The sequence below is a fragment of the Podarcis raffonei genome, chromosome 1 (genome assembly GCF_027172205.1).
Source record: "Podarcis raffonei isolate rPodRaf1 chromosome 1, rPodRaf1.pri, whole genome shotgun sequence".
In the NCBI taxonomy this organism is placed as follows: Eukaryota; Metazoa; Chordata; class Lepidosauria; order Squamata; family Lacertidae; genus Podarcis; species Podarcis raffonei.
The window spans coordinates 79,780,128-79,807,756 of record NC_070602.1 but is presented as its reverse complement, the minus strand read 5'-3'; the positions used below and the strand labels follow the sequence as shown (position 1 = coordinate 79,807,756).

Below are 27,629 nucleotides of genomic sequence, written 5' to 3'. Positions count from 1 at the left end.
TACGTTCATGCCGTACTTTTATATTTTATGTCTGTGTTATTGTTGTTTTAAAAATCAAGTGCACACCATCCAGAGCACTTATGGTCAACAGGCAGTATAAAAATGTTGAAAATAAAGATAAAATAAATTATAAAACAGCCAGCTGGTATGAGAAAAGTTGAGTATGTATGCTTTAAATGTATGATGTATAAGCAGTGTTAGTCCCTTGCAAAGTGTTTTCTCCTTTTCATTCCCTGCTTCCTTCTGCTTTTTTCCCCCCTTCATTTTTCTGAGTTTTGGTTTACGGGGAATATGGGTAAGTGAGTTGCAGACTGATGTTCCACAGTGTATTGTATGTTTCAGATAATGGGTTGGATGCAGGCTAACTTGTTTCTTGTTGAAATGAAGGAGACAGATCAGTAGTGGCATGGTTCCCATTGTAATCGATGGGACTTGAGTTCCACTAACTTAGGGACTCCAGCCAACCATATGCCTCCTCTGGAACATACTATGTTGGTCTCCAAAATGTATTTTGGCTGGAAGAAGGGGATTTGGTGCAGGGTGTGTGTTGCGTTTTAGGAAAAAGAAATGGTGAAACCATCAATGAAGAATTTAAAGAGAGGTGTGAGAAATGCCAAAAATATAACTTGTAGCATCTCTCTGCCCCTTCAGATGAAGTTGGACTCCAGCTCCCACCATCCTTCTCCGCTGGCTGTGCTGGCTGAGGGAAGCTGGAGTTGGAAGGTGGTGGACTCTCCTTCTCTGGAGATTTTTAGGCAGAGGCTGGATGGCCATCTGTCATGGATGCTTTAGCTGAGATTCCTGCATTGCAGGGAGCTGGAATAGATGACCCTCAGGGTCCTTTCCAACTCTACAGTTCTATGACTCTTTGATTCTAAGTGTGAGTTTGTCAGTTTGGCTGGGTAGTTACACAGGTCCAAGGACCAAAAGCAAGACAGTCCTGTCCATCCCCTCTCTCTTTAAGAACTATATAAATGGGGGAATTCTGCTTTGTGTGGTTTTACCCACAGAGCACTGCAGTCTGAAAATTCTGAAGGGGCACCAAGCTCAGGCCTGGCACAAAAAAGTGTGGTCAAGGATGTACTTCCCATACTTATTTGAGTCACTGAGCAAGGAAGGTGGATACAACCTTTTGAGGGTGTGTGTGTGGGAGTGGGTGTGTGTATACTGAAATGCAAGAGGAAAGAACTCCCTCTGGTGGAATGTTTAGACAGATGCATTTGACTAATGAGTCACTTGGTGCTGTACGATTCCATAAGGTAATGGTAAACAGCCGGGCAGCATCCATAAGTAAAAGAACTACCTTTACTCTAAAGACATGAACTGCTCCTTTTATAAAAAAAACACCCCAAATTAAACTGCAATCTGATGGGCCTGCTCATTCCCCAAATAACTAAATCTACATTTCTATCCCTGTTATCTATGATTCAGTTCCTGGCATCTCCAGTTATAGTATGTGGAAGCTTACATATGCTGGACTGATAGAGGCTCGCAATGCCACCTGCTGGAGCAGAGATGGGAACTGTGTACTCTCCAGATATTGTTGGACTCCAGCTCCCATTAACCCCTGCCAGCATAGCCAATGGTCAGGGACGATGGGAGTTGTAGTCCAGCAACATCTGGAGAGTGGCAGATTTCCTACCCTTCATTTTCACTGACTGGTTCCCCATCTCTATGATAGAGGTTAATTCAGACCACATGTGAATTTAACCTGATGCAGCCATGGAGAAATGCACAAATCCACATAGAATGTGTTTCGAGTCAGCTCTTCTTGTCTATTTGAACCAATGAGAAGAACAGGGAGAAAAAATACAGCCACACGTATTGACCCAAATAAATTTATGAAATATATTAAAAGATACAAATAAATACAAATATGTACACATGAAGTGGTGTACATCCTAAGAGGGCTGTGCTAAAGGACCAACAGAAGGTTGATGCTTCCAATTGTGGGTCAAGACAACAAATACTGAACTAATTAATACTTTCAATCACACTGCCAGATAATCACCAGGCAAGAGGCATTGCCCCAGGTAGCACATTCCCAGTGGCAGCGGCCTTTGTGTAGTAATGGAGTAAGAGAGTGTGGTTTCAAAGAACTATGACCAGAGGCATTCATGCCAATACCGGATTACATTGAGATTGCTACCACACAATTCCTCTCCTTCAAAAGAGGAGCGCTAGTCATGTGATCAGGCATTGGTTTGGAGGCCCAGGCTCAAGCGTTCTTTGAAGCGCATAGTGGAGGGGAAGAGGCACTTCTTTGGTCTGCCACCAGGCGAAGGCAACCACCTTTGGGAAGATGTTGGGGCAGTGATAACGTTAGATAGATGAATACAAGTTGCTAAGAAAACGTTTCCTAACCTCAGCATGGAAAGGTCATCTTGCACAATAGGTGCTGTTTGGGAGGAGGGGTACATGAGGAGAGTTCCGATCACATGTGATTATCCTCCAGGAGCACCTCTTTCTCTGGTTATTATGAGGCTTTGAAGAAAACTATCTGCAACCAACGGCTCTTAATACAACACATTTTGAAACAGGAACAAACATGAACACACTCAGCTTTAAACTCGGTTATGTTATCTGGTCCCTCACCTCTATGCAAACCTGAAATTGCACCCCTGAGCTTGCAGCTGAAGCTAAGATTTAAAGTTGACCTTCAACTAAGGTCTTATCCAAACTTACCTCTTGCCCTGCTCTTTCCAGGCAGAGGTGCACACTTATAAAAGCTCCATGTCTGAACGTTGCTGTTTTCTTTTTTTGCCCCAGAATTTTCCTTGAAAAGCCATTCTTTAACACTCAATCAGCACAAACAGCGATTCAGATTTCCAGCGGATTGCCATTTGCTCCAACTACGCTTTAAAGAGCAGTTTTTTGTGGGGAAAGCTCCAAAGGGAAAGGGCATTCGAACACAGAGCTTTAAAGTGTGGACCGTGCATGGAAAGACCAGAGGAAAAGTAAGTGTAGATAAGCCCTAACATGTGGCTTTCACAAGTAATATTACATCTGCATTGTAGTTCCCCTCTGCAGCTCTGCCTTTTTATTTAAACACACCTCTTCTGAAAGCATCCCTCACCAACCATACGGAAGACGACAGTCAGGTTTCGAACTCATACATGCAACAAAAAGCAAGATGTACTTCTGCATGAATCACAGACCTTTCCATGACCCTGTCACCCGAAAAGCCACAGTGCAACCAGAACAACATGTGCACACACACAAAAAACCCCAACTGTGCATAGATGTAGGAAAGTTTCAGGAGTCCCCCAACCCCATGCCAAAAATAATTATTTAACGTTTGTCTAGCTCACCCACCAGACCCCAAATTCTTCATAGCACATTAGCTGCCCTCTAGTCTGTGATGCATCTTCATGGTCCTCCTTCTCAAGTCTCTGCTGGTTCTTATCCATACAGATATGCTTCACGCCAGGCATCTCCTGAATCCTTTAGAGAGCTGCAAGACAGGGAGGGAGGGCTTTGATTAAACAAGAAGAGAGGACAATGCGGCAAGTAAAAGGTGGGTTACCCCCCCCCCCACATCTCACTACTATATACTTCTTTGATCAATGCACAGACAGCAATTCCATATCCAGTGATGTTGATCAATCTGAAACACTTTCCACTGACCTAAATCAATGAACTTCTGATTTGCCATGTTTATTTGACTAGCATATAGAAAATTAAACTTCAAAAGTATGCCACATTAACTTTACCATGCTGTAAAACTAAGCATTTGAAAGAGTTCAAAATGAAATATTCCCACAGGAAATATAGTTTGAACATTGTATTTCAACAATTTCAAACTGGATTTCTTTTTCTGAACATGTGCAGATATTTAAAACATGACCACTTAATAGCATATATTTCTGTTATATGGGGCTGCGTTCAACTAAATAATTGCACCAGCAGAGCGAGATTCCCCTTAGCTTTACTTTGAATAAAAAAGAAGGTACTGAAAACTGTTAGCATACAAATTTTAGCATGCCTGATGTGCATAAATATATACGCTTCCTAGGAACAATCACCTGAAAAAAGGGTGAATTTACAACTTTGGCTTTAGATACGACTGGAATTTTATGCGTTTCAGTTCCCCTGTATAGTTTGTATCATGTTCATTTTTCCTAATACAGAAGTCTGCCTAATATACACATCTTTGCATACAATTTCCCTTACTATAATGCATTTCCCCCCATTTTTTATCACCAACATATACATTTATTGCACACTTTACAGTATATGGGATTTTGTATTTGGCAGAACAGCTACATTGCAAAATTTGGAAAAGTACAAATTAGGTGGCTATGTATCAGTTCTCGTACTCTTTCAGACAGTGTGAATCGGAAGCTTCACCTGTAAGTGCAAACTGAAACTGTTCCCCACCCTTCATCCCTAGTGAGGCTAAAGGAGACCAACTGAAGGCAGCCCTGTTTAGAGAAGCTTTTAATGTTTGACAGACTACTGTATTTTAATATTTTGTTGGAAGCCGCCCAGAGTGGCTGGGGAATAAATAATAAATTATGATTATTATGATTATTATGATTATTATATAACTGGATGTATCTTGAGTTTCCCCTTTTTCACTTCAGCTGTTCAATGTCATGCATAAAGCAAAACACAGACAAACAGGAGTGCCTGGAGGAGCTTAATAAGGAAAGGGTTTGAAAAAGCCTCTTTTGATGTTCATGATTTGGGGAGTGCGGTGGGGTGGGGAGGAAGGGACTGAACAGATATTTGACTGTTCCTTAGATGTCAGGTCTTTATTTTTGTGTAGGATTCAACCACACACCAGCAAATTCAGGTTAAGAACATAAGAATAGCTTGCTACATCAGGCCAATGGCCCATCTTATCCAGCATCCTGTTCTCCATTGAGCAAACGGCAGATGGGAGACATTGCCATCTAGCGCCCAAAGGCAGGAATATCAACTTGTGGAAGCAGCTGGTCTCATGAGTTTCCTGCCTTTGGACACTAGACGGCAGTGTTTTCTTAACACTTCTCAGTGATAAGAAAAGCCATTGGGAAATGCACTGGGAAATGTGGGATAGCACCTGCTCTGATGCAACATCATCCAACATCCCTTCAAACAAATAGGAATAAATGCTTAAACAGGTCACCTGGAAGTGCCACTAGACAGAGGGTAGAACCAGTGTTGCTCTCCCCTCGGCTCTTGACTACATCAAGGGACAAGCTCTATTAAATGTTAATGGCTGACCAGGGCTCCAATACTTTTTGCCCTTTTCTTCCACTTCCTTATTGCTTTTCTTGCCACACTGCAGTTCATAAAGCACCCTTGCCATACTTACTGCAAAATGTCTGCAAAGGCCTGGAGCAGGGACTTGCTGTGGTAGTCAATGCCATGCTTGGCACACAGAGATTTCACCAGGGGGGCCACCTTCCAGTAGTTGTGGCGAGGCATCGTGGGGAAAAGACTGGAGAGGGAAGAAAGGGTGTTCTGTCAAATCAGCTCCTCTTTCTTACTTAGAATGCCCATCCCACTAGCAATGATTTCATAAAACCACACACTAGGGAGGTGCACAAAGGATTTTGTGGCTCCTACTGTCCTACTTACTGGTGCTCAATCTGGAAATTCAGATGGCCAGTGAACCAGTCATTGAACGGGGACTGATCCACATTGCACGTTGCCTGGAGCTGCAGGGGGAAATATAAGAAAGGATATGGAACAATGGATCTCTTTGTTTCACACAAAGAGACTGCAACTGAATGAGGCACAGTTATCTTTTATGTTCCTCTAAGTAGCAGCAACTGGATCCCACAGAAGTAGCATTCCAGCCAGTTTCTCAAGGGAAATGGTCAGAAAGGCAGGTATCCCACCTTTCCAAAAGATGCTATGCAGGCAATGACTGATTTATGTGTGTCTAATTGACGTGGGTGGCACTGTGGTCTAAACCACAGAGCCTAGGGCTTGCTGATCAGAAGGTTGGTGGTTCAAATCCCCGCAATGGAGTGAGCTCCTGTTGCTCGGTCCCTGCTCCTGCCAACCTAGCAGTTTGAAAGCACATCAAAGTGCAAGTAAATAAATAGGTACTGCTCCGGCGGGAAGGTAAACGGCATTTCTGTGCACTGCTCTGGTTCACCAGAAGCAGCTTAGTCATGATGGCCACATGACCCAGAAGCTGTCTGTGGACAAACGCCGGTTCCCTCGGCCTACAGAGTAAGCAACCCCAGAGTCATCCGCGACTGGTCTTAACGGTCAGGGGTACCTTTACCTTTTTAATTGACGCACGACTGTGCATTGTGGCCGGAACAAGAGCAGGGACAGAACAGGATGGGACAGGGCAGAGCAGAGTGGAGCAGGCTTATGCACCTTCCGCCACTGTATGGAACACATCCCCTAAACAAATTGGGGGCTGCCTGTACTGATTGTGTTTCCTTAGCATTCTTTTCCCACAGAAAAAAAGCAAAATATCCTCCATCCCAATTTGCAAGTGGCTCAGCTTTTGTAGTTGTTGTTATTTTAAAAAAGAAGACCTCTCAGAAAAGCTTGAGATTTACATTTTAAAGTACCCCTTAGCTCTGAAAGACTCTGTCTGGAGGAGTTTGCCCAGCAACACCAGTCCCCTGCTAATAATCCCCTCACCTCACTTTTCTACATACACTAAGATATCTCTGGGTGTTATTCGATTCCCAGCTTCCATTGGTCCTAGCCAGCATGATTAATGATCAAGGATGATGGGAACTGTCAGCTGGAGAAGACCATGCTGGCTACCTCTTTGTGGGGCAGGGGAGGAAAACTCGCAGCAGGGAAAACTGGCAAGAGGCTGAGGATTTTTCAATGCCACCTGGGTATCTTTCTGGTTTTGGCCTTAGACCTGACTTTCCCTGGTTCCTCTGGATTTGCAATCGGTTCTTTCTGTTTCTGTGCTCTTTTCATTTTACTTATATGCTACTCAACCAAGTTCCCCAAATTCTTTACACAAACAACACAATACAAAATTTCACTAGAAACACTAAAACAAGTTTAAAAAATAGATCACAAAAGCAAAAAGCCCAGCAAAAAAGGCAAACCAAAATCAGTATAAAAACACAGCAGCCAAATAAAATTAAGTCCGCAAGGGGGAACTTTGTGCAAATTCCAAAACTGTGATTTAAGAGGTTTGGGAGAACGAGAAGGTGTTCAGGTTGCAGCTAAAAAGACCACAGTTGTAGGCACCGGACAAGCCTCCCTGGGGGCTCCACCACTGAAGGCACCATGTCCCTAGCAGGTGTCTGCTGTACTTCCTTCGGTGGGGGAACATGGAAAAGGTTGCTTTTAAAAAAAAAGCTGATTGCTTTCAAACTTTTGTTTAGGCTGCCTTGGACATTTCTATTTATAATGGAAAGGTAGGATGTAAATAGAAAAGGTGGGATGTTTTAACAAATGCATGAATGAATCCCTGTCTGACTCCGCATTAAAAACTTCTGTGCGGTCAGAAGCACAGCTGAAGCATGAGCTTGACTTGCCAAACTGGAGCTATATTGCATTCCAGTACCCACCCACCCCTCCATATTGTTGTCTTCTGCACCATCACTAGTCTAAAAGTGTCTGTGATGACTCTCTGAGCCCCTTCAGACACCCTTTCCACTGTGTGTTCATGATTATTTTTGTTCATGATGTTATTGGGGTGGTCATACGTGATCTCATTTCCAACATTGTTTGCGTCGCTTCCAAATGTTTTGTGGTGGTCACATTGCTTCATTTCCAATCAGTGCATATACCATAGTTCCAGTAACTTTTTGTGCCACAAATGTTCTGCTTTATTTTGTCCCACTTTTGTTGGTCAGTTGCCCCTCTAGACAGAAATAATGTGGTAGCATTGGGGAAACACTGCAGAACAAGCCAAAGCCACTAATAATGCACTAGTATTGTGCCAATAACGTTTTGCGTAACACACACACAATAAAACACCAGAAACCAATTATTTGAATAGTAAGAAAGTGTCTTACCTGGGTAGACACCCAGTCCATATTTCTATCATAATCAATGTTCATTGGGATATGATTCATTTGTGAAACCCAAGTAAACCAAGTGGACTCTAGATACCTGCCAAGTCAAATGCATTTATTATTATTATTATTATTATTATTATTATTATTATTGAATTTCTATAGCACCATTCAACCAAGGACCACGGAGTGGTTTACAATATAAAAACACAAAGATGCATAACATAGTAACAAACAAAACAATACCCCCCCCCAGTTTAAAAGGACATTGATTGTTCAGTCAGCCAAAGGCATGGGAAAAGAAGAATGTTTTTGCCTGGAGTCTAAAGATATCTAATGAATGTGCCAGACGAGCCTCCCTGGGAACAGCATTCCACAAGTGGCGAGCCACAACAGAAAAGGCCCTTTCTCGTGTTGCCACCCTCCAAGCCTCTCATGAAGGGGGCACACAACAAAAGGACTCAATTGATGATTGCAGGGTCCGGGTTGGTTCATACAGAGCATTGTCACACACAAAAAACACATCTTGTTACTTAACTTGGTATGTTGATCTGGGATTTGTCTGGTAAAACCCACCACAGCCATATTCAAGCTGTTTGCTGAGGACCACTTTACATATTAAAATAGAAACAGGTACACATTTAAACTTCAAAGAGTACACCCTTCACTGTAAGGTCCCTGCCCCACACCGATTGCATACATCATAGCATAAAAAGGTAAAGGTACCCCTGACCATTAGGTCCAGTCGCGGACGACTCTGGGGTTGTGCGCTCATCTCACTCTATAGGCTGAGGGAACCTGCGTTTGTCCGCAGACATGTGGCCAGCATGACAAAGCTGCTTCTGGCGAACCAGAGCAGCGCACGGAAATGCCGTTTACCTTCCCGCTGGAGCGGTACCTATTTATCTACTTGCACTTTGACGTGCTTTCGAACTGCTAGGTGGGCAGGAGCTGGGACTGAGCAACAGGAGCTCACCCCGTTGCAGGGATTCAAACTGCCGACCTTCCAATTGGCAAGCCCTAGGCTCTGTGGTTTAGACCACAGCGCCACTCGCATCCCACTTCATGGCATACTTCGCACTAAATCTGTACCTCTATTGCTCTATTACTAGAATAGGTGAAGCAGTCCTAAGAAAATATCCATAGTAAGTGAGAGCAAGGCTGCCTCTACACCAGAAATCTTCATGTTCTGGAATTTTTTTTAATGCCCTAAACATATTTAGTATGTTTATTTCAAGTCATATTTGGTAAGCAAAGCTAAAATTGCCCATTTTGAATTTGACAGGCTGTATAAATTTGACAGGCTGTATAAATAACTCAAGAGCCAAAAGCAACTGAACTAAAATACTTGATTAGGGAAAAGAGAGAGACGAAGTGTTGCAACAATGGAGGACATAATAATCCTCATATAACCTAGGGGGGGAAAGACAGGAAAAATAGGTAAAAAAGGAAATTACGGTAAATGCCTGAGGAGAGGGGAACTGAAATTGGGAATGTGTGCTTCGACAAAGGCAGGAAAGGAAATTGCTTGATGGGAGTTCTACTTCCCTAAACATTGCCTTTTCTGCCTTTAACCACGTGGTGGCACCAAACCCTCCTTGATGTCTTGCTGCGGAATCCGGAGAAACATGATTTCCAGGTATACAAAATTATTGTGCCTCAAAACAATTGATCAAGGAGCTGATGGGAGTTGATGCTAGACGTAATCCTAAATGCTTTGGGTGTAAGATATAAGGGTAGTTAAACTGACTGGGAACAGTGACCACAATGTCAGCATATACACAAGTGAGAAAGGGGATTAGTTAGATGAAAGGGATAACAATGCTGTTCAAATCGTTTCAAAATCCTTGGAGATTATTTAAAACCAAACTAAAGGAAGCTTCCAAGAAGTATACACAGATTTAGGAAAGACACCATCAAATTAGCTGAGATTCCTGCATTGCAAGGGGTTGGACTAGGTGTCTCTCTTCCAACTCTATGATTCTACGAAATTCAGGAGGCTGCCAGTTAAGGAGCAGAGCCAAGGAAGCAGGGGCAGGCAAGGAAGCTTCCTTCAGAACAATGAAGCTCTGCCCAGATGAGGAGGACTCAGGAATGCAAACTGCGGGATAACCAGCATACAGCGACAAGGATGGAAGTGAAAAGAGAATTTGGGGAGTGTTATAAATAGAAAAAAGAGTGTCTGCTTAAAAAAAAGCCCAGCAAAAATATTTGTTTAGCTACCTCAGAATCAGAAAACTGGCCAAGGAGGTAGGTAGCTGCGCCATTAGACAACAAGAAAGTAAAAGGTCTGCTATAGGAGAATAGTAGTGAAGCTGAACGCATTATTTCCATATTTTTTCATCTGAAGAAAGCACTGGTCAGATACTCGACTGAACTGGATTTTTAAGGAAGGGAGTATAAAGAATTAAGCCAAATAGGGGCAAGAAGAGACTAAGTCCTTGGGATTTATTGACAAACCAAATAAATCCCTGTGTTTGGAAGGAATCAACCCAAGATCTTGAAGAATTCAAGCTGAAATTGCTGATCTTCTGACAATTGTGTCACTTAGATTTGTGGAGTTGGAAGGGACCACATGGGTCGTCTAAGTCAAACCCACTGCAATGCTGGACTTGTCTATAAATGGATCATAATTTTAGCTAGATCAAAAAGCAGTATAAAGCACTGTTGTCTCTGTCTTATTGATACAATCTCTGTCCATATTGTTAAATATTGATAATTATTTAAAGGGCTTTGAGGGGTTTACTGAAAATTATTTTATTATGTGCACTGCTTAGAAATTTTACTGAGTAGGCAAATAACACAGGACTGGAAAGTAGGCAGTGTAACAATGGCTTTTAAAAAACCAGATCCACAAAAGATATAGGAAATTATATCCTTGGCATTGCAGCTTACATGTAAAGTAATAGAGGAAATTTTATTTGCTAATGCTGACTAACTATGAACTGATGCTGACTAATCAGGAAAGAAATAGCACACCGGCTAATTTATCCTGCAAAAACTATTTTGAAACCAGTATGTGGGCAAAGCTGCTCTTTTAGCTGCCATGTTTTCCTTTCCCGTATAATGCAAATTACACTGCTGAGAAGATGAAAGTGACAAGAGGTCTGTGTGTGGCCAGTGACAAACCCAAGCCTCTTGCCTGGCTTAACTTTTTGGTATTTCTCCTTTCATGTAATACAAGCCATGCCTGACACTTACCACCAAACCACAACCCAAATGTCTAGCTAGCATTTCATTCATCTATTTAATATTTTAAAAAATATCCATATAAACCATAAAGAGCATCCATTAAAACAAGAAATACAGCCTAAAATCAATAATATCTATAAAGCAACTGATGCTATATCCTTCCCTCATACAGTAAGAGGGAAGGATATAGCATCAGCATCTGCTCTAGTTTTGGAAATTGACATTTTTAATTGTAAGTTTTTGAACTGCTTTAAAATGTATTTTAAATTGTTGTAGCCCACCCTGGGACTTTAGGGTAAAGGGTGGGTTTTAAAAAACAAACAAGCATGTGACAGTGTCGAATGTGGTAGTAAGCCAACTTGCTGCCAATCCCCCATCTCCAATTTATTTACTTGGCCCTTGAGAACTAAGTAAAGTATTTCACAAATGAAGCAACGCAATCATTTGTGCTACTTAGCCTGCAGCTATGCCCAGTCCCGGATCCGCAAGTGCAAAAGACTGCCCTGCCTCCCTGATTGTGAACTTTAAGCGACGGATTTCAGGACTGCTTAAACTGACTGGCAGCAGCTAAGATCCTTGGCTAAGTGTACAGGGCAGTGCACAGAAATTAGTATCAGAAGAAGGCAAATGAGAGAACAAAGGCAGGCCTGACCTTTCCCCCTTCTGTCTCCAGGAGTTGAAAAGGAGGGATTTCTCCGTTCCATTTTTTCAGAAGACAGGTTACCCTATCGACCCCAAACACTAAAGCAACCTCCTGTCCCTGCTTGCATTCTGGCAAGCCCACTGGGCCTATGTAAGGTCCCTCTCCCACTCCTCTGCTACATTCCCACAACCGTTCACGATGCTTAGAACTAGCTTAGATGATTCCCAGCTTTTGGAGTAGCATCTCTACTGTGGCAGTGCCCACCACCACCACCTATGTTTAGGGCTCAGCCCCCCGAAACACAGTGGCCACAGCCAACATGAGATGCACTGACGCTGGATTGAATGCACCTACCAACTTGCGCTGCAAAGAGGCAGCGTTTGCATGCACCCACACCAAACACAGACATGCACTTCCAGAAACGGAAACACAGGCAGGCTAGGGCGCACTTGGTTTTGCCTTTCTCTCCTGTCCGCCTGTCTCTCCCCGTCCCCCTAGCTCTTTACCTCCACCCCCATCCTACCAACCATCCCCTTGCAAGTCCATTGCCAGCCACGGGTGATGCTCCTGCCCTCCCCAGCTCTGCCAAGTCCCCAGGCACACAAGCCACAGAAGGCAATGAAGTGCCAATCTCTGGCGGTCTTCCCTGTGCTGCGTTGCTCAGGGCCACGGCGATCAAGTGTATTTGCTGACACCTTAAGGAGCAGCTGTCTGTGGAGAAGAGGGGCCAGAAAGCTTTTTGGGATGGGGGCGGGGGGGAGAGAAGAAAACAAGAGAGAAGCGACAGGTCCGTGGTGCCACAGCTCACTTCCCCCTCATCACCTTGATCCCTGGAACAAACAGGGACTGTGGTGGAGGGGGACACAGCACATTGCCATGGTCAGGGAAGCAGAGTGCCAGCTGTGTTTGCTAGTGCTTATTTTCCCTGTTGCCGGTAATTTAGCAAGCCAGCTGCCCATCGCCCATAATTTAGCAATCGCCCCTCCACCTGCTGCCCTGGGCACATGCTCCTTTTTCCCCCCCACCCACCCCTTTCCATCACTGGCTATGCTTTCTAAACAAAATGTGAGAAACACTTCTCTTTCTGGTGTCTTAGTTTATAAATGTCTCTAAAATGTTAACTAAAGGCCATGTTGAGCTAGCATCTTGATGTGTGCAGGACATAACAATATTTATGGGGCAAAAGATTTGAGTTGCAGTCTGGGGGCTGATGCAATGCAAATTGAAGACCATTTTGCACAACCTGAAAGCGTTTAACCTAAAATGACTAGCAGGAAGTAACATATGTTCAGAGTATATCACAATTGGATAAAAAAAATATAGATATTTGAGATTAAACATCAACAAAAAAGAGATGAGAGTTCAGCAAAGAGAAGGATTCTGAGGTTTCGTGTTACCTGGAGAGCCAGTAATATGCCATGAAACAATTAAATCCCATAAGAGGTATGTACATGAGACAGACTCTGATGTTGTATGTAATGATCAAGGCTAGATCCTGTCAAAGGAAGGGGAAAAAGAAAGGTTATATTTTTTGCTACACAGTGGCGTGTGTATTTAAAATTTGTGTTGACCGCTGCTGGAATTAGTATATGTGAAGAGTGAATTAACCTAGGCAAACTTCCTAAGGTGTATATCTGCCATCGCTTTAAGGCTAGGCAATTGACAAGTGTAAAACCTAATTTCATTTGAGGTAATGAGCCATTTAACACATCAAAGGAGTGCAGCCTCTCCCTGTGTTAGTAGAGGCCAGAGCTTATTAAGAGGAAGGATCAGAAAGCAATGGGAGCTCAGAGAGGAAGCCAGTCAATACGTGGGAGTCAGCAGGGGTGTATGCTGGAAAGTGGGCAAAGCATGATGGCTGCTGTCTGCTTGAGTGCAAGGCTACGGCTAGGCAAGAAGCAGGGACCTTTTGGGGTGGCAGTGCTCTGAGCCCCTTCATCTAGGCTTCAGGTTGTATATATGTATAAACCAACCATATACCATAAAGGCACCACCAAAAGGAAACACAAACCCTGGGTAAGTGCCTGGAACCCCTGAATTCGCATGCACCACTCGGCAGAGATTGGGATGGCATGTAACCAGTGCTTTTTTAACTAAAAAAAATGTTTAGGGGTACTCTCATTTTGACTCAAGAAAATCACCATTTTATAGTTCAAATTGGGAAAATAAATACAGTAAATGGACCAAAGTACAAAGATTCACAAAATGTTTAGGGGTATGTGTACCCCTGCGTCCCCCCAGAAAAAAGCACTGCATGTAACAATATGTATAATAATGCATATAATGTGCAATAACTGTTTGCATTTTTAGTGGAACGGATTAAAAAGAAATCTGCTTCTTGGTGGGAATTAGGGGGGGAAATCAACACTGATAAGATGCTCATCTAGATATATATATATATATATATTTGGAAATTCAATCACTACTTACCACCCATTCTTTGCGCTTGAATGAGAAGTAGAATACAGACCACTGGAAGAAGGGAACCAGCAACGCTGGGGCTACAACTGTTGAAAAACGAAAGGAAGATTAAAAAACAACCTTTATAAAAATTTCAAACTACCATCCATCTTCCTGAGAAAGTCGAGCATTGCTTGTCTTTGCTCACAGAAGGGTTCTTCTTTTTCACTTTTTTTCTGCCTTTCCCTTATCCAGCTAGTAATTGTCCTCACTTGAGAACTCCATTTTATCTGCTTCAAGGGTGAGTCTGACGGCCAGCAAGATAAAATTCCCGCCATCTTTGTTCCAATTCTCCCCTGCAGTGTGGTTAAAGCAACTCAATGCATAGTCTAAAATGCCTCTTCTTAAGCTATACATTTTTATTCTCAAATTTTTGCTGATCATACTGCTATATCTCACTTTCACCCTACGCCCCAACAGATATGCAGTGTGCTATTATCCTATATTCTCTGGTTTTCAAACTCTGCTGGCTAGGATTCTATAACCTGTGCCCTTTCTATGTATGGCAATGTCCTGAGAGAGGGGCACACTGAATGCTCTGTGGTCCATGGGGAGCAGGGGAGTGAAGAATAAGCTCAAAACTAACATCCCCATCTAACAATGAGACAAGGAAATTACATCAACTCAAAGTTTATTGAAGGTTAGTGCTGTAAAGCCACAGATTCCAAAGGTCTTGCAGAGCAGAAACCACTCATTTTCCATAGACTCTACCTCACCTTTCTCAGAGCCTGGGTCACCCCCAGAGACGTCAGAGACAAACATCAAGGGCTCAGTCCACAGAAATGAACATACACCCCAATAGCTCCCTTCCCTGAGCTACAGAGCTTGGGAAGTGAGAGATCTAGAGGTTATGGCATTCTCAGCCTAATCTCCATTACAGGGGGGTTGTGAGGATAAAATGGGGAGAAGGAGAATTCTGTAGGCCACCTTGAGTTCCCTGGAGGAAAGGTGCAATATAAATATAATACTACATAAAACCAAAATGGCACAAGATCCTCTCTGGGGCACCCCAGTAGCCAGGTTCCCTTATATAGTGTTGGGGGGGCAGGGGATTCCCCTTTTCAAAGCTCTTTGTAACTTCATGCAGGTTGGGGAAGAACCTCTCAGGTAACCAAGAGCTGAAACCTCCTTAGGCCTCTGGGCCCATCTTTCCCTTCTCAGGAAACTTTTCTCCCCTTTCTCTCTGATTGGTTCCTCCAGGGAATTTAAACTCATGAGCTCCAAGAGCCCTTCATTAGGATTTTGTGGTAGCAGCTGCTCCCTGCCCTGCCCCTGGCTGGACCTGATGAGTTGTGGCAGGCCTGGCTCTTGGGGAGGTGGATCAGGGACTCCATCAAGCGCAAGTCCCGTGACAGAAGACTCTCTATCCAGCAGATATTCACACTATTTCACTTAGAAAAGTATCTCAGGAAGGAGAAGCTCTGTGACAAAGGAGTGGAAACTTGTGACATTTTTCAGGGACAAAGATACTCACGCCAGAAGTACTTGTGCTGATGGTTGTAAGGCATATACTTCTTTTTCTGCAACCCGAGCTGTGAAGAAAGAGGTATCAACGTCTCACTCAGGCTATAGACACCCACCTTATCACCTATCGCCTATTCTTTCAATCTCTGGGTGACAGCTGCTACATGAATAAAATATACTTAGCACCTTAACTCCCATCTCCCCCTGGGCTTCATCACAGAATGGGGTGTGTGGAAATAAAAATCATAACCAAGGCTGGGTCATGACCTTATGAAATTACACATCCTTGCTACCATAAACGTGAGAGAGAGGCCAACTGGGATGATCTGCCCCCCAAAAGCTATTTTATTTATTACACTTTAAGCCTGTCTTTCTTCCCACCAGGACCCTCAGAGCATGAATGATCATTCTCTGCTTAGGGCCCGTTGTACCCTCCTGACCCCATTATATATTTCTGTGGTCTTTCCTGATAGACAACATATCATAAAAATGTAGGCAGCATTCGAATCAACAACCCAAACTAGGAGCTCGGAAGACACACAGAACATAGAAACAGGAAAGCAGGTACTTGGCTTATTAAGAAATTCAGGTGTTGCCCCTTTATATCACAATCCTCTGCATATCTACTAAAACTAAAACCTAAAATGCCTCATTGAAGTCAATGGGACTTACTCCTGTACATGTTTACCTGGAAATAAGTCTTATTGAACTCAGGAGGACTTACTTCTCAGTAACTAAGCAACTTGAAAGAATTTTTAACCAAGGGTCAAATTATAAGTTATGCTAAGAATGAAAAATTAAGACATAAGAAATAAAAATACTTTCTTTATGGACATTCAGTTTGATTATATCTATACAAAATGTTGGTGGTATGTTGCTTCTATATGAATGTGTAGTTACTCAGTTTTCATTTCTTTTTCTTTCCCTTCAGACTGTTTTGTTAGTGTAGGTAAAGGAAATAAGGTCTGAAAACATGTCAATATTTTATCTCCTATATATCACGCTTATATATTATTTGCCTTTATAATTGTGCGTGTGTGTGTGTAATCTTTATATTTTATATAATTTAAAATATTTTTTAAACCTGACGTTGTCCTGCTGAAAATCATGGCTGTCTCGTGTAAGCTGCCCAATAGCTTTATTCTTGGCTGTCCACTCTTTCTGGCTGCTTTCCTAAGCAACCCTTCAGTAGCATACACCTTGCAAATGTACCTCTGTAGCCAGCTTCTTCCCCAAAGCAAACACCAGGGGGTGCATGTTGAGATCAGGGTCTTTACGGAAACAGTTGGGCTTGGCATGGTGCTGGAAATGCAGGTTATTCCACCACTGGGCTGGCATTCCCTATAAGAGAGGAGAACACAGGGTTGAAAACAGAGCGGAAGTCAAACCCACTGGCTGTCAGAAAGGACAGCTTCCACTCAGAGGGGGAAATATACCTACTTTCACTGTGCCCATTAAGATCTTGTGAACCCAGTGGTTCAATGTGGATGTGCTGAAGACTGAAAGGTGTCCCAAGTCGTGCTGCAACCAGGACATTTGATTCTATAAGATAAAAAAGAGGATCACTTAGAAAACATAACTCAGATCCATTGCACAACTAAACATAGATTCAGGTAGGTAGCCGTGTTGCTCTGACGCAGTCAAAATAATTTAAAAAATTAACCAACTAAATTTGTTCTGGGTATAAGCTTTTGTGTGCATATCTGAAGAAGTGGCATGCACACGAAAGCTTATACCCAGAACAAACTTAGTTGGTCTTTAAGGTGCTACAGGACAATTTTTTAATTTATTAATTTATTCCAATAACTAAACATAGAATGAAAACAATGCAATTACTCTTTTTTTAACAAAATCCCAGGAGATCATCCATGCCAAAGGCAATTATTTTTTACATGAGATTGCAGGCTTTAATTATCTCAAATGGAATCCCCAATTAGCTGGGAAACACTATGGCCTGGTTTGGATGGAATGCTAAGATGTTGTTAAGGATTACTTCCCAAGCCATGGGCTTACTTGCTTCTCTCCCCTCTGCTCCTCTGGCATGGCCACAAAGATGAGACTGAATGATTTTACTTCTGTTTTCAATTAATGGCACTTTAGTGTTGTGTCTGTTATTAACTATGATTTAGAAACAAGCCAACTTCATAAACTATGGTTGGAGTCAGGCTTGTTTCAGGTATCCATAGTTCAGACAAACCACAGTTTATCCTGGCATGAACACAACACTAAACTAAGGTTAGTTAAAGACAAAAGCTTCTTATTTCCACCTTGCAGCTGTACCAGAAAAGCAGAGGATGAAGCTAACAGGCCTGAAGATTGTCTATATGATGCTGATCTGAACTAGGTCAAAGCATTTCTCGACTAATTGAGGATGCCCATTTGAATGATTGAAGGTAATACGCAAATTGAATCAATGAATGTGATTAATATATTTGTTCTTCACATAGCAGTTTAAAAATACAAGCACCAAAACACACACACACACAAATATTATTCTTCCTATCAGCAACCAGTAAAGCGGTCACAACAGGCTCCAGCATTAATTCCTGACCTCTTTAACCCTAATATTACAGCCCATGCCCCATGATCCCTTTCTAAACTAGTGTAAGTATATTCAGTCATGCTATTTAAATATATCCATTAATCACAATCCAATGCCACAGCTCCATAAAAGCTTTTAGGGGCTCACAGACTATTTTTCTTGAAAGATTCAAGTCCATAAATCACCTGTATTTAAAAAGAACGACACAAAACAGTAGAAACTTGCTTTACTTGCTATGGCGAGTGGATTTGTTGAAGGCTGAATATTGCCAGATTAACATGGCACTTGCCTCTTCAAAAAAAGCATGGTGCAGGAGGTTTGTGTGTGACTTCTGACCTCCCCAACATCTGTCTGTGCACCAGGGCTGAGAAACCTGGTGCTTCTGGATAACAACTCCCATCATCCCTGGGGCTGATGGGAGCTGAATCAAACAACATCTGGAGGGTCACAGATTCTTCACCCCTGCCTTACACAATAGGCTCTAAGTCTGTGTATATTGCGTCTTTCAGTTTGTTGGAAGAGGGGGCAGTTTGACTCCCTAGGTCAAAGAAGCTGGCATAAGGGGATGTAATAGGTGCTAGAAGGGTCTAGAAGGCTTTTCCTTCTTTACTAAGATTATGCCCATGCAGAAACAACAACACCCCCATATTTACCAGGGTTGACCCATGAAACTGAAAACAGATTTTGTGTCTGATTCTTGGTGATCCTATTAAACCATAAGTGCATGGATAAACTACCCTGTCTGAATATGAATTTTCAAACAGCAAAGTTCTCTAGAGACTTTCCAAAGTTCCACAAGTACTTTATAATGTAGCACAAGGAAATAGCTTTGGTTTTTGTGGTAACAAACAAACAACCCCAAACCCAAGTGTGCTGTGAATAGCTAGCTGCATTGGACTGTGTTCTGGTTTCATGAACCCCATGGTATTTTTGAAATAATAATGTGTAGGAAAAAAACAGTTTCGAAGATGGAATGGTGTCTCTGACATTCTACCTGAGCGGTGGTAAACAGTGCAACGCCCACGAAGAACGGCACTAAGGATGATCCAAAGTACCAGATGGTAAACCAGGCAGCAGCATCCAGCACCATGATTTGAAGGAACATCAGGAAGAAGAAAAGAGTGTTGGGCTTCAGAAGTCCCATCTTCTCAACAGTGGACCGCAGCTCCCGGAAATCTTCTACTAGCAATTTCTGTGGGGAAACAAAGAATAGCAACCAGTTGTTCCAGACACACACACACAAGTAACATCGGAATGCATCAAATGAAAACAGAGAGAAAGAGCGCCAGCCACTTACAGGTGTTGTTGGGCTCCAACTCCCATCATCCATTGGGCCACACTGGCTAGGGCTGATGGGAGTTAAGAGTCCAAAAACGTTTGGAGGACCACAAGTCCTCCATACTTGCTCTCCACGGTACTAGCTGCATCACTAAATCCTCTGGTGATTCATGTGGCACAGGGAGAAGCTTCCAGCTGTGCACATTGAGTTGTGGCAGTGAAGAGAGACCACAAACTATCATCTGTCCTGAGCACAGGCTCGGTTATGCCACTGTTTATGCCATTAAAAGTCTTCTCGCCTTCTCAACATGAATGATTATAAGCCTTCAGAGAAATATATGGCTGGGGAGCCAATGTAGTCTCCCTGTTACAACTGTAGAATTTCCAGAAGTTCATTCCCATTTACCAACCAGTCTTTGACAATTACGCTATCTGTATGAACCGTGGTACTGCTCTCTGACGAGCCTTCTTCCCAGGATTCAAGCTGCAGAGATGGGCAAGCATCATTCTGGCAGATCCACAGTGATTCCGGCATCCTTACCAGATCCAAGTTTTGGAGGAAAGCTGAGGGTGAGGGGCTGGAAGTATACCACCCCCCACAATCTCCCTTCCTCTCAGGAAAAGGAGGTGAGGAGGCAGATACAGCTACTGTTCGGCAGAGTGGGAGGGGTTCACTATCAACATGAGCTGAAGCCCACAGGCTCCCCTGCCTCCTTCCTGCAGAACAGAGAAGTTGAGAAGAGAGGGAGACTCCTGCAGCAGCTGCTAGGTGGAACTGAACCCCTTCACCCATTATCAACCAAGGCTGGAATGCTCACCTCTGCCTTGCCTCCTGGAAAGGAAAGGAGGGTGCAGGGGTGGAAAATGCCTTTGCTGATTTATGGAAATGCTTGCTTGTCTGCATCCAGATTGTAAGGTGGCCACAACTTTTGGCTTGGCCATTGTAGCCCCAAATCAATGTTAGTTAGTTAGTTAGTTAGTTATACCCTAAGTTTAGCAAACAAACTTTGAAAAGTGTTGGATAATAGAAGGCAAAAAGCGACTGAGGGAAGTGCAGGCCAGCTGGGTAATAAAAATTTATGCAGGCAAGTAACTTTTGTGGACTTATTTGCAAGGCTAACCCATCCTCATGATTCTGTCAAGTTATTTTATATATCTGAGTTTATTATACTAAAACTTTGGGGCACTATAGCCAACTGGAATACTTATAAACATACACAGCATTACTGCATGAAAATAAAGTGCCATGCAAGAAGGCACACAGTGAAATCCTTTGCAGGCCTCTCCACTACAAATTAACTTTTATTGCCATTGTGTTCACCAAAGAATCCCAAGATCTGATGAGGCTCCTGGGAGCTCTCTTTTAAGTTAAAGATCCCTACTCCTTTCTTCTAAAATTCCCTGGGGAGAATAAATTATTCTTAAACCAGTCTAAGGATGAAATTCTGCGTATGCTTACTCAAGAGCTTAAATCAAAAGGAACATTGTGATACACATCTGTAGGGCCAATATGCCCAACAACATACAGTTTATGTATGTATGTAGGGACGCGGGTGGAGCTGTAGTCTAAACCACTGAGCCTGTGGGCTTGCTGATCAGAAGGTCAGCAGTTCCAATCTGCGCAATGGGGTGAGCTCACATTGCTCTGTCCCAGCTTCTGCCAACCTAGCAGTTCATGGCGTTTCCATGTGCTCTGGCTTCCGTCATGGTGCCCTGTTGTGCCAGAAGTAGTTTAGTTATGCTGGCCACATGACCCGGAAAGTTGTCTTAACTGTCCAGGGGTCCTTTACCTTTTTTTTACAGCTCATGTAGTAAAGTGCAACAAGGAATATTCTCTTGTGAATTTTAGTTCACAGATGAGTTTGTTCAATAAGAGATCTAAACATATTATTTCTTTCTTCTGGGGTCAGCAGGGAATCTACGACTCTCCATATGTTGCTGGAGTGCAATTCCCATTATCCCTGACCATTGGCCATGCTTGCTGGGGATGATGGGAGTTGTAGCCCTGCAATACAGTGGTACCTCAGGTTACAGACACTTCAGGTTACAGACTTCGCTAACCCAGAAATAGTACCTCGGGTTAAGAACTTTGCTTCAGGATGAGAACAGAAATTGCACAGCGGCGGCACGGCAGCAGCACGAGGCCCCATTAGCTAAAGTGGTACCTCAGGTTAAGAACAGTTTCAGGTTAAGAACGGACCTCCAGAATGAATTAAGTTCTTAACCCGAGGTACCACTGTATCTGGAAGACCAAAGGTTCCCTGACACCTGCATTACATAATGAGGGATAGGAATGGATTGTAAGCCTAGTTAAAGGAGAAAACAGGAAATATTATTTATTTCGGGTGTTTGCCATACTGTCTGAAGGCTCATTCACACTTCCATTTGTCCCAATACTTCTTCTGTTTGGTCCATGACTTCTAGACACAGGTCAGAGAGGTTTTTCTTAAATTCTGCTGTTTACTGCTGAATCAGAACAAACATCAATCCACAGAATACCCAACTGATGTTTGCTCCAATTGAACAGTAAAGCAGCAGGATGAAAGAAAAACCTCTTGGACCCATACCCTAGGAATCATGGACCAACCAGAAGTGTGGATGAGCTCTCAGTCACAATGTAGTCTTAGCTTTCTTGTTTTGAAATGCAGATGAGATGCGTCCCCTCTGCTGACAACAGAACATAAACCACTCTTTAGTGGTGCAATATTATGTGCACCATATAGTGATATGCAATGTGGAATGGAATTCTGATTTCCCTGCTTTCTTCCAGTGTAAAGGTAAAAAAATGATAGACATAAAATTTGTTTCCCATGCCCAACTTACATTTTTGCTGGACTCAGAGCTAGGCTGATCTGGTGCCAATTCTCCTATCAGCAAGGGATTCAAGAACTTGCTTACATAATCCTTATGAAGGTGGAATGCCGTGAATGCATCCTGGGAGAGAAAAAAAAGCATAAAATTGGGATGGAATGAAAGGCAAGCATACATCTAGGCAGAAGTGAGAGATGAAAAGTAGCTTCAAAACAAAGAATTTGCTGCATGTGCTACACAGCTTATTTGCACCCATTTTCATTTGAGGGTTGAAGGAGTGTTGGCTGTGCACCTCATCTACATTCATATCTGTTGCTTTCATGCTAGTGTGTAAGGTAACATGGCCTGTGTTACTTCCAGGTCCAGTATCTGTTTCTTTTCTCCAGTACTTTTCATTCACCCTGCAATTGAGGGTAGTTTCTCAACAGTTGCGCATGGGGGGGGGAGGGGGACCTGTCTTGTGCATTCTTTTCAACCTAAAATTCTATGTAGGAATTTTGTAGTGTGATGAAACAACTCTTAAATCCCTTCCCTTTATATCACAGACACGACGTATCTCCAGCCTAAGCACAGGTCTCATATACTATACTAGACAAAAGTATTTAATCTTTTCTTGACTTCCCACTTTGCATCTATGGGTCTTAAAATGTGCCTTCTTTTCCATTCCATTAATCTCTCTGCTCTGTGTGTACATGTACACTTCTTAAATGCTTAACAGTAATGCAATATTTTAAGAGACAAAGCCACATCTTTTCTACTACACATATATGGTCGTTCATTCACAACCCATTTCTTTATTTATTAGCATCCTTCTCACCACTAGTGCGATGATGCAACATCTCCTGTATGCACATGTATATATGCCATTTCTTATATGTGTGGCTGCATGCCTCCTTCCACAACAATCAGCACATAAGCAAGAAACCAGGATTTTAAATATTTGCTTTATTACCTATGGTAAATTAAAATTATCTCCATGCAGGACTATGCAGAAATGGCGAAACTTACCGGAAGAAGTCAAAATAACAAACTTTTTGTAAAAGGACAGAAATGGTTTATTGAATGTTTACAAACAAATTGTAAACAGATAAAGACATTGGCAGAATTATTGAAATAACCTGCAGTTTCGAAAGAATATATAATTAAAATAAAAGAATAAAAGAATAAGTTAATTTAGAATATGCAGGAAATGATGAATTTAAATTTAAGGAACCGCAGAAAGAGGAGGAAGGAAATCAAGGTTTTAAATTTTACAACTTTTGTAAAACAACTAACTGAAATGTATATAAATGAAAACTAACATACACACACACACACACACACACCCCTCCACACAACCCAAGAGTTGTTATAAAAGTTAGTTTTTCTCTTTGGGATCACATATAACTAACACACACACACACACGGACTGGTGGGCTAGAAAAATTTGCACTATGAGTAAATGTGGTGGGCATATTTGCAAGGCTGGATTAGACATATTTTATGTAGGACTCAGGGAAGCTGACAGTGAATCTGCATATATTTGGTGAGAAGAAAACTATTTATAGGTAACTCAATGCCGACATGCACAGGTTTTCAACCTTTTTGAGTCCATGGCTCCCTTGACTTTTTTTTTTAGTAATAGTTTATTAAGTTTAACAATAAAAAAGTAGAACAATAAAAACACAAAGAAAATATAAAACACAACAATACAAACTTTCACGATACATAAAATACAAACATTTAACAAGAAAACAAAAAAAAGACAATCAACACTCAAAAAGTAGAATAAGAAAAACACAAATCACTCTTTTCCAATTATTCATCTTCAATTAACTTATTTTCCTGACTTCCTCACGCCTCCCTTTTTTATATCCCTTTTTAACAATTAGTTCAGCAAATTCGTATCCTACTACTTTATCCTTATTTATTTTACCTCCCAAATTTCAAATTTTTATCTCTTATTACTAGAACCCCTTCATTTTAATTCAATGTCATCAGCATTCATACATTTTACAATACTTCTGTAAATAAGTTTTAAATTTCCTCCAATCTTCTTCCACCAACTCTTCTCCCTGGTCTCGGATTCTGCCAGTCATCTCAGCCATTTCCATATAGTCGATTACTTGCATCTACCATTCTTCCAAGGTGGGTAATTCTTGTGTCTTCCAATACTTTGCAATGAGTATTCTTGCTGCTGCTGTAGCATACATAAAAAAAGTTCTATCCTTCTTTGGCACCAATTGGCCGACTATGCCCAGGAGAAAGGCCTCTGGTTTCTTCACGAAAGTATACTTAAATACCTTTTTCATTTCATTATAAATCATCTCCCAGAAAGCCTTAATCCTCGGGCACGTCCACCAAAGGTGAAAGAATGTACCTTCAATCTCCTTACATTTCCAACATTTATTATCGGGCAAATGGTATATTTTTGCAAGCTTGACTGGGGTCATGTACCACCTATACATCATTTTCATAATATTCTCTCTTAAGGCATTACATGCCGTAAATTTAATCCCAGTGGTCCACAACTGCTCCCAGTCGGCAAACAAAATATTATGACCAATATCTTGTGCCCATTTAATCATAGCAGATTTTACCGTTTCTTCCTCAGTACTCCATTTCAACAGCAAATTATACATTCTTGACAATATCTTAGCATTGGGTTCCAACAATTCTGTTTCCAGCTTTGATTTTTCCACCTGGAAACCAATTTTTTTATCTTGATTATAAACCTCTCTTATTTGAAAATAATGTAACCAGTCTTGCACCTTCCCTTTGAGCTTCTCATAACTCTGCAATTTCAGCTTGTCACCTTCCTGTTCCAAAATTTCACAATACTTTGGCCATTTTGCCTCCATATTAAGTTTTTTCATAGCTTTCGCTTCCATAGGTGATAACCACCTTGGGGTTTTGTTCTCCAAAAAATCTTTATATCTTGTCCAGACATTAAATAGTGCTTTCCTGACAATATGGTTTTTGAATGCTTTATGCGCTTTAACCTTGCCATACCACAGATATGCATGCCACCCAAATACATTGTCATAACCTTCAAGATCTAAGATGTCAGTGTTCTCAAGAAGTAGCCATTCCTTCAACCAGCAAAAAGCTGCTGATTCATAATAAAGTTTTAAGTCCAGCAGGGCAAACCCCCCTCTGTCTTTAGTATCAGTAAGTATCTTAAATTTTATTCTGGGCTTTTTGCCCTGCCAGACAAATCTAGAGATATCTCTTTGCCACCTCTTGAAACAATCCATCTTGTCAATGATTTGTTATGATTGAAACAAAAACAACATTCTCGGCAATACATTCATCTTAATAACAGCAATCCGACCCAGCAAGGAAAGCTTCAAATTCAACCAAATCTCTAAATCCTTCTTCACTTCTGACCAGCATTTCTCATAATTATCTTTAAATAAATTTGCATTTTTAGCAGTCATATTCACCCCCAAGTATTTTACCTTTTTTACTAATGTCAGATCTGTCTCTTTCTGAAACCTCTCTCTCTCCATTGGCGTCAAGTTTTTCTCCAAAACCTTAGTTTTTAACTTGTTTAACTTAAAGCCTGCCACATGACCAAACTCCTGGATTAATTCTAAAGCCCTTTTAGTACTAGGTACTGGCTCTTGTAATGTCAATACAAGATCATCTGCAAAGGCTTTAAGTTTATATTGTTTTGCTCCGACCTGGACACCATGAATCAGCTGGTCCCTTCTTATCATATTTAGCAAAACCTCCAGGACCGAAATAAAGAGCAGTGGGGAAATTGGGCAGCCTTGTCGTGTCCCTTTCTCACCATGGCTCCCTTGACTTGACCAACTACCTTCTTTCTGCAGCACCCCTGTGGGACTCAGGAGCTCAGTTATGTCACCCCTTGCCTGCAGAGCTGGCAGCCTCTCACCCTTTTTCAAACACCCTCCCTTGTGGAGTCTTCCCTCAGCCCCCTCTCCACTCTTCTTGGGAGTCCTCTGGGCAGCCACTGCTGCTGCGCCTGGTCTCTGAGCTGCCCCCTCCTGTCCCCCAAATAGGCGCCCCCTCACACTGCCCCACAGGGGCCCTGGAAGAGGATTCCCCCAGCCTTAGTGGCCCAGTGAAGACTGACCAAAGGTGAACATGGGGCCAGCACCTTACCTTGGCGGGGGGGGGGGGGGGGAGCAGTGGCGCTGCTGGGCCTGTATGGTGGAAAGGCCCTGGGCTCCCAGGCAGGCCTAGCACAAGAAAGGCCTGTGCAGTGCCTGCTCGTTCCCGCTGGACCGAGATAAACCTACACATTATCGATCTGATATGGAACTCATTATGCTACGCTTGAGGCCTTAATAGTAACAGCTAATTAGCAAGTATGAAATAAAAGACAAAGACGCAGCAAAAGGATATTGACAGGTAGTTTTGAGACCATCCCCTCCTGGGGAGGGAAGCACCAGCTATGAGAGTGCCAGGAAGAAAAACGTCAGGGCAGGGGGGCCAACTATTGCCAAGCTGAAACGTTCACACGACCTCTACGCGCATCCCGTGTCATTCACCAGGATAACTCCGTTCTAGAACCATCCCAAAAGTTGCCGGTCCCAGGGAAGAGCGACTGGTAATCCGCATCTCCGCCTTGCGCATTTGGTAATCCAGGGCTACGAAGGCTTCCCCGCCGCGACCTGCAACCCCCCCGATGAGGAAGAGGAGCACAACCCGCACACCGCTCTCACCGTGGAGTCTTGCCCGGCATAGTGGCTGATCACCCTGGAGCCTCCCGGGTGCCGCCGGTGGAAGCTGCTGATGTCGTAGACTTTCCTGTCGATCACCAGCCACCGCTCGGGCTTGATCCGACCCGAGCGCTGCTGGATCTCCTCCCAGGTGAAGAAGCGGTGGGAACGGACCTCGCCGCCCCCGTTGGCCCGCTTCTCCTCAACTCCCGCTCCCGACCGCACTCCCGACGCGGTCTCCTGCAGCGGAGGAGCCATTCTCTCCCGGCCTTCTCTCTGCCCGCTGCGATCCCCGCGGCAGTCACGGATCTCCTGTGGAAATTCCGACGTCCGCGAAGCGCCGCTGTCAGCGAGAAACTCGCTCGAAGGCGAGGAGATAAACGTGCTTTGCCCAGCGCCTTCCCGCAGGGACGCTCCCCTCCGGGATCTGATTGGCTTCCCGCGCTCTCCGGGGAGCCCATTGGCTGCTGGGCGCCGGCTTCGGTGTCTCCGGAGGCGCCTTGAAGTGCCACACCCAACAAGAGAGCGCTGCCTCTTGGATCCCTTTTGGAAAAGCCATAATGGCACTTTTTGTTGTTGCCCTATTACCGCCCCGAGTGTTGGCATGTGGTTGATTAAGCTATAAT

At 42.9% G+C, this 27,629-nt stretch overlaps 1 protein-coding gene across 2 annotated transcripts; it reads right to left on the bottom strand.

Annotated features, from left to right (window-relative positions):
* Nucleotides 1-1,824: 1,824 nt before the first annotated feature.
* Nucleotides 1,825-27,629, bottom strand: LOC128417621 (acyl-CoA (8-3)-desaturase-like). Of its 2 annotated transcripts, none has more exons than XM_053396556.1 (12): nt 27,007-27,629; nt 22,346-22,456; nt 19,239-19,436; nt 17,143-17,244; nt 16,915-17,043; nt 15,713-15,770; nt 14,209-14,285; nt 13,176-13,273; nt 7,944-8,040; nt 5,569-5,648; nt 5,303-5,428; nt 1,825-3,454 (listed from the first exon to the last, which is right to left on the bottom strand). In XM_053396556.1, the coding sequence occupies exons 1-12, from the start codon at nt 27,607-27,609 to the stop codon at nt 3,403-3,405; spliced, it is 1,731 nt and encodes a 576-aa protein (XP_053252531.1). In that variant the 5' UTR covers nt 27,610-27,629; the 3' UTR covers nt 1,825-3,402. The 2 variants fall into 2 exon arrangements, with proteins under 2 accessions (XP_053252531.1, XP_053252539.1); XM_053396564.1 differs by lacking the exon at nt 27,007-27,629 and adding an exon at nt 26,807-26,926.

Coding starts and splice junctions, on each gene's coding strand:
- LOC128417621 (XM_053396556.1), bottom strand. CDS start 27,609: ATGCCAACACTCGGGGCGGTAATAGGGCAACAACAAAAAGTGCCATTA. Junction 15,771..16,914: donor GGAAGAAGCTGGCTACAGAG/GTACATTTGCAA, acceptor CTTTCTTCACAG/CTCGGGTTGCAGAAAAAGAA. Junction 5,429..5,568: donor AATTTCCAGATTGAGCACCA/GTAAGTAGGACA, acceptor TTCCCTCTCCAG/TCTTTTCCCCACGATGCCTC.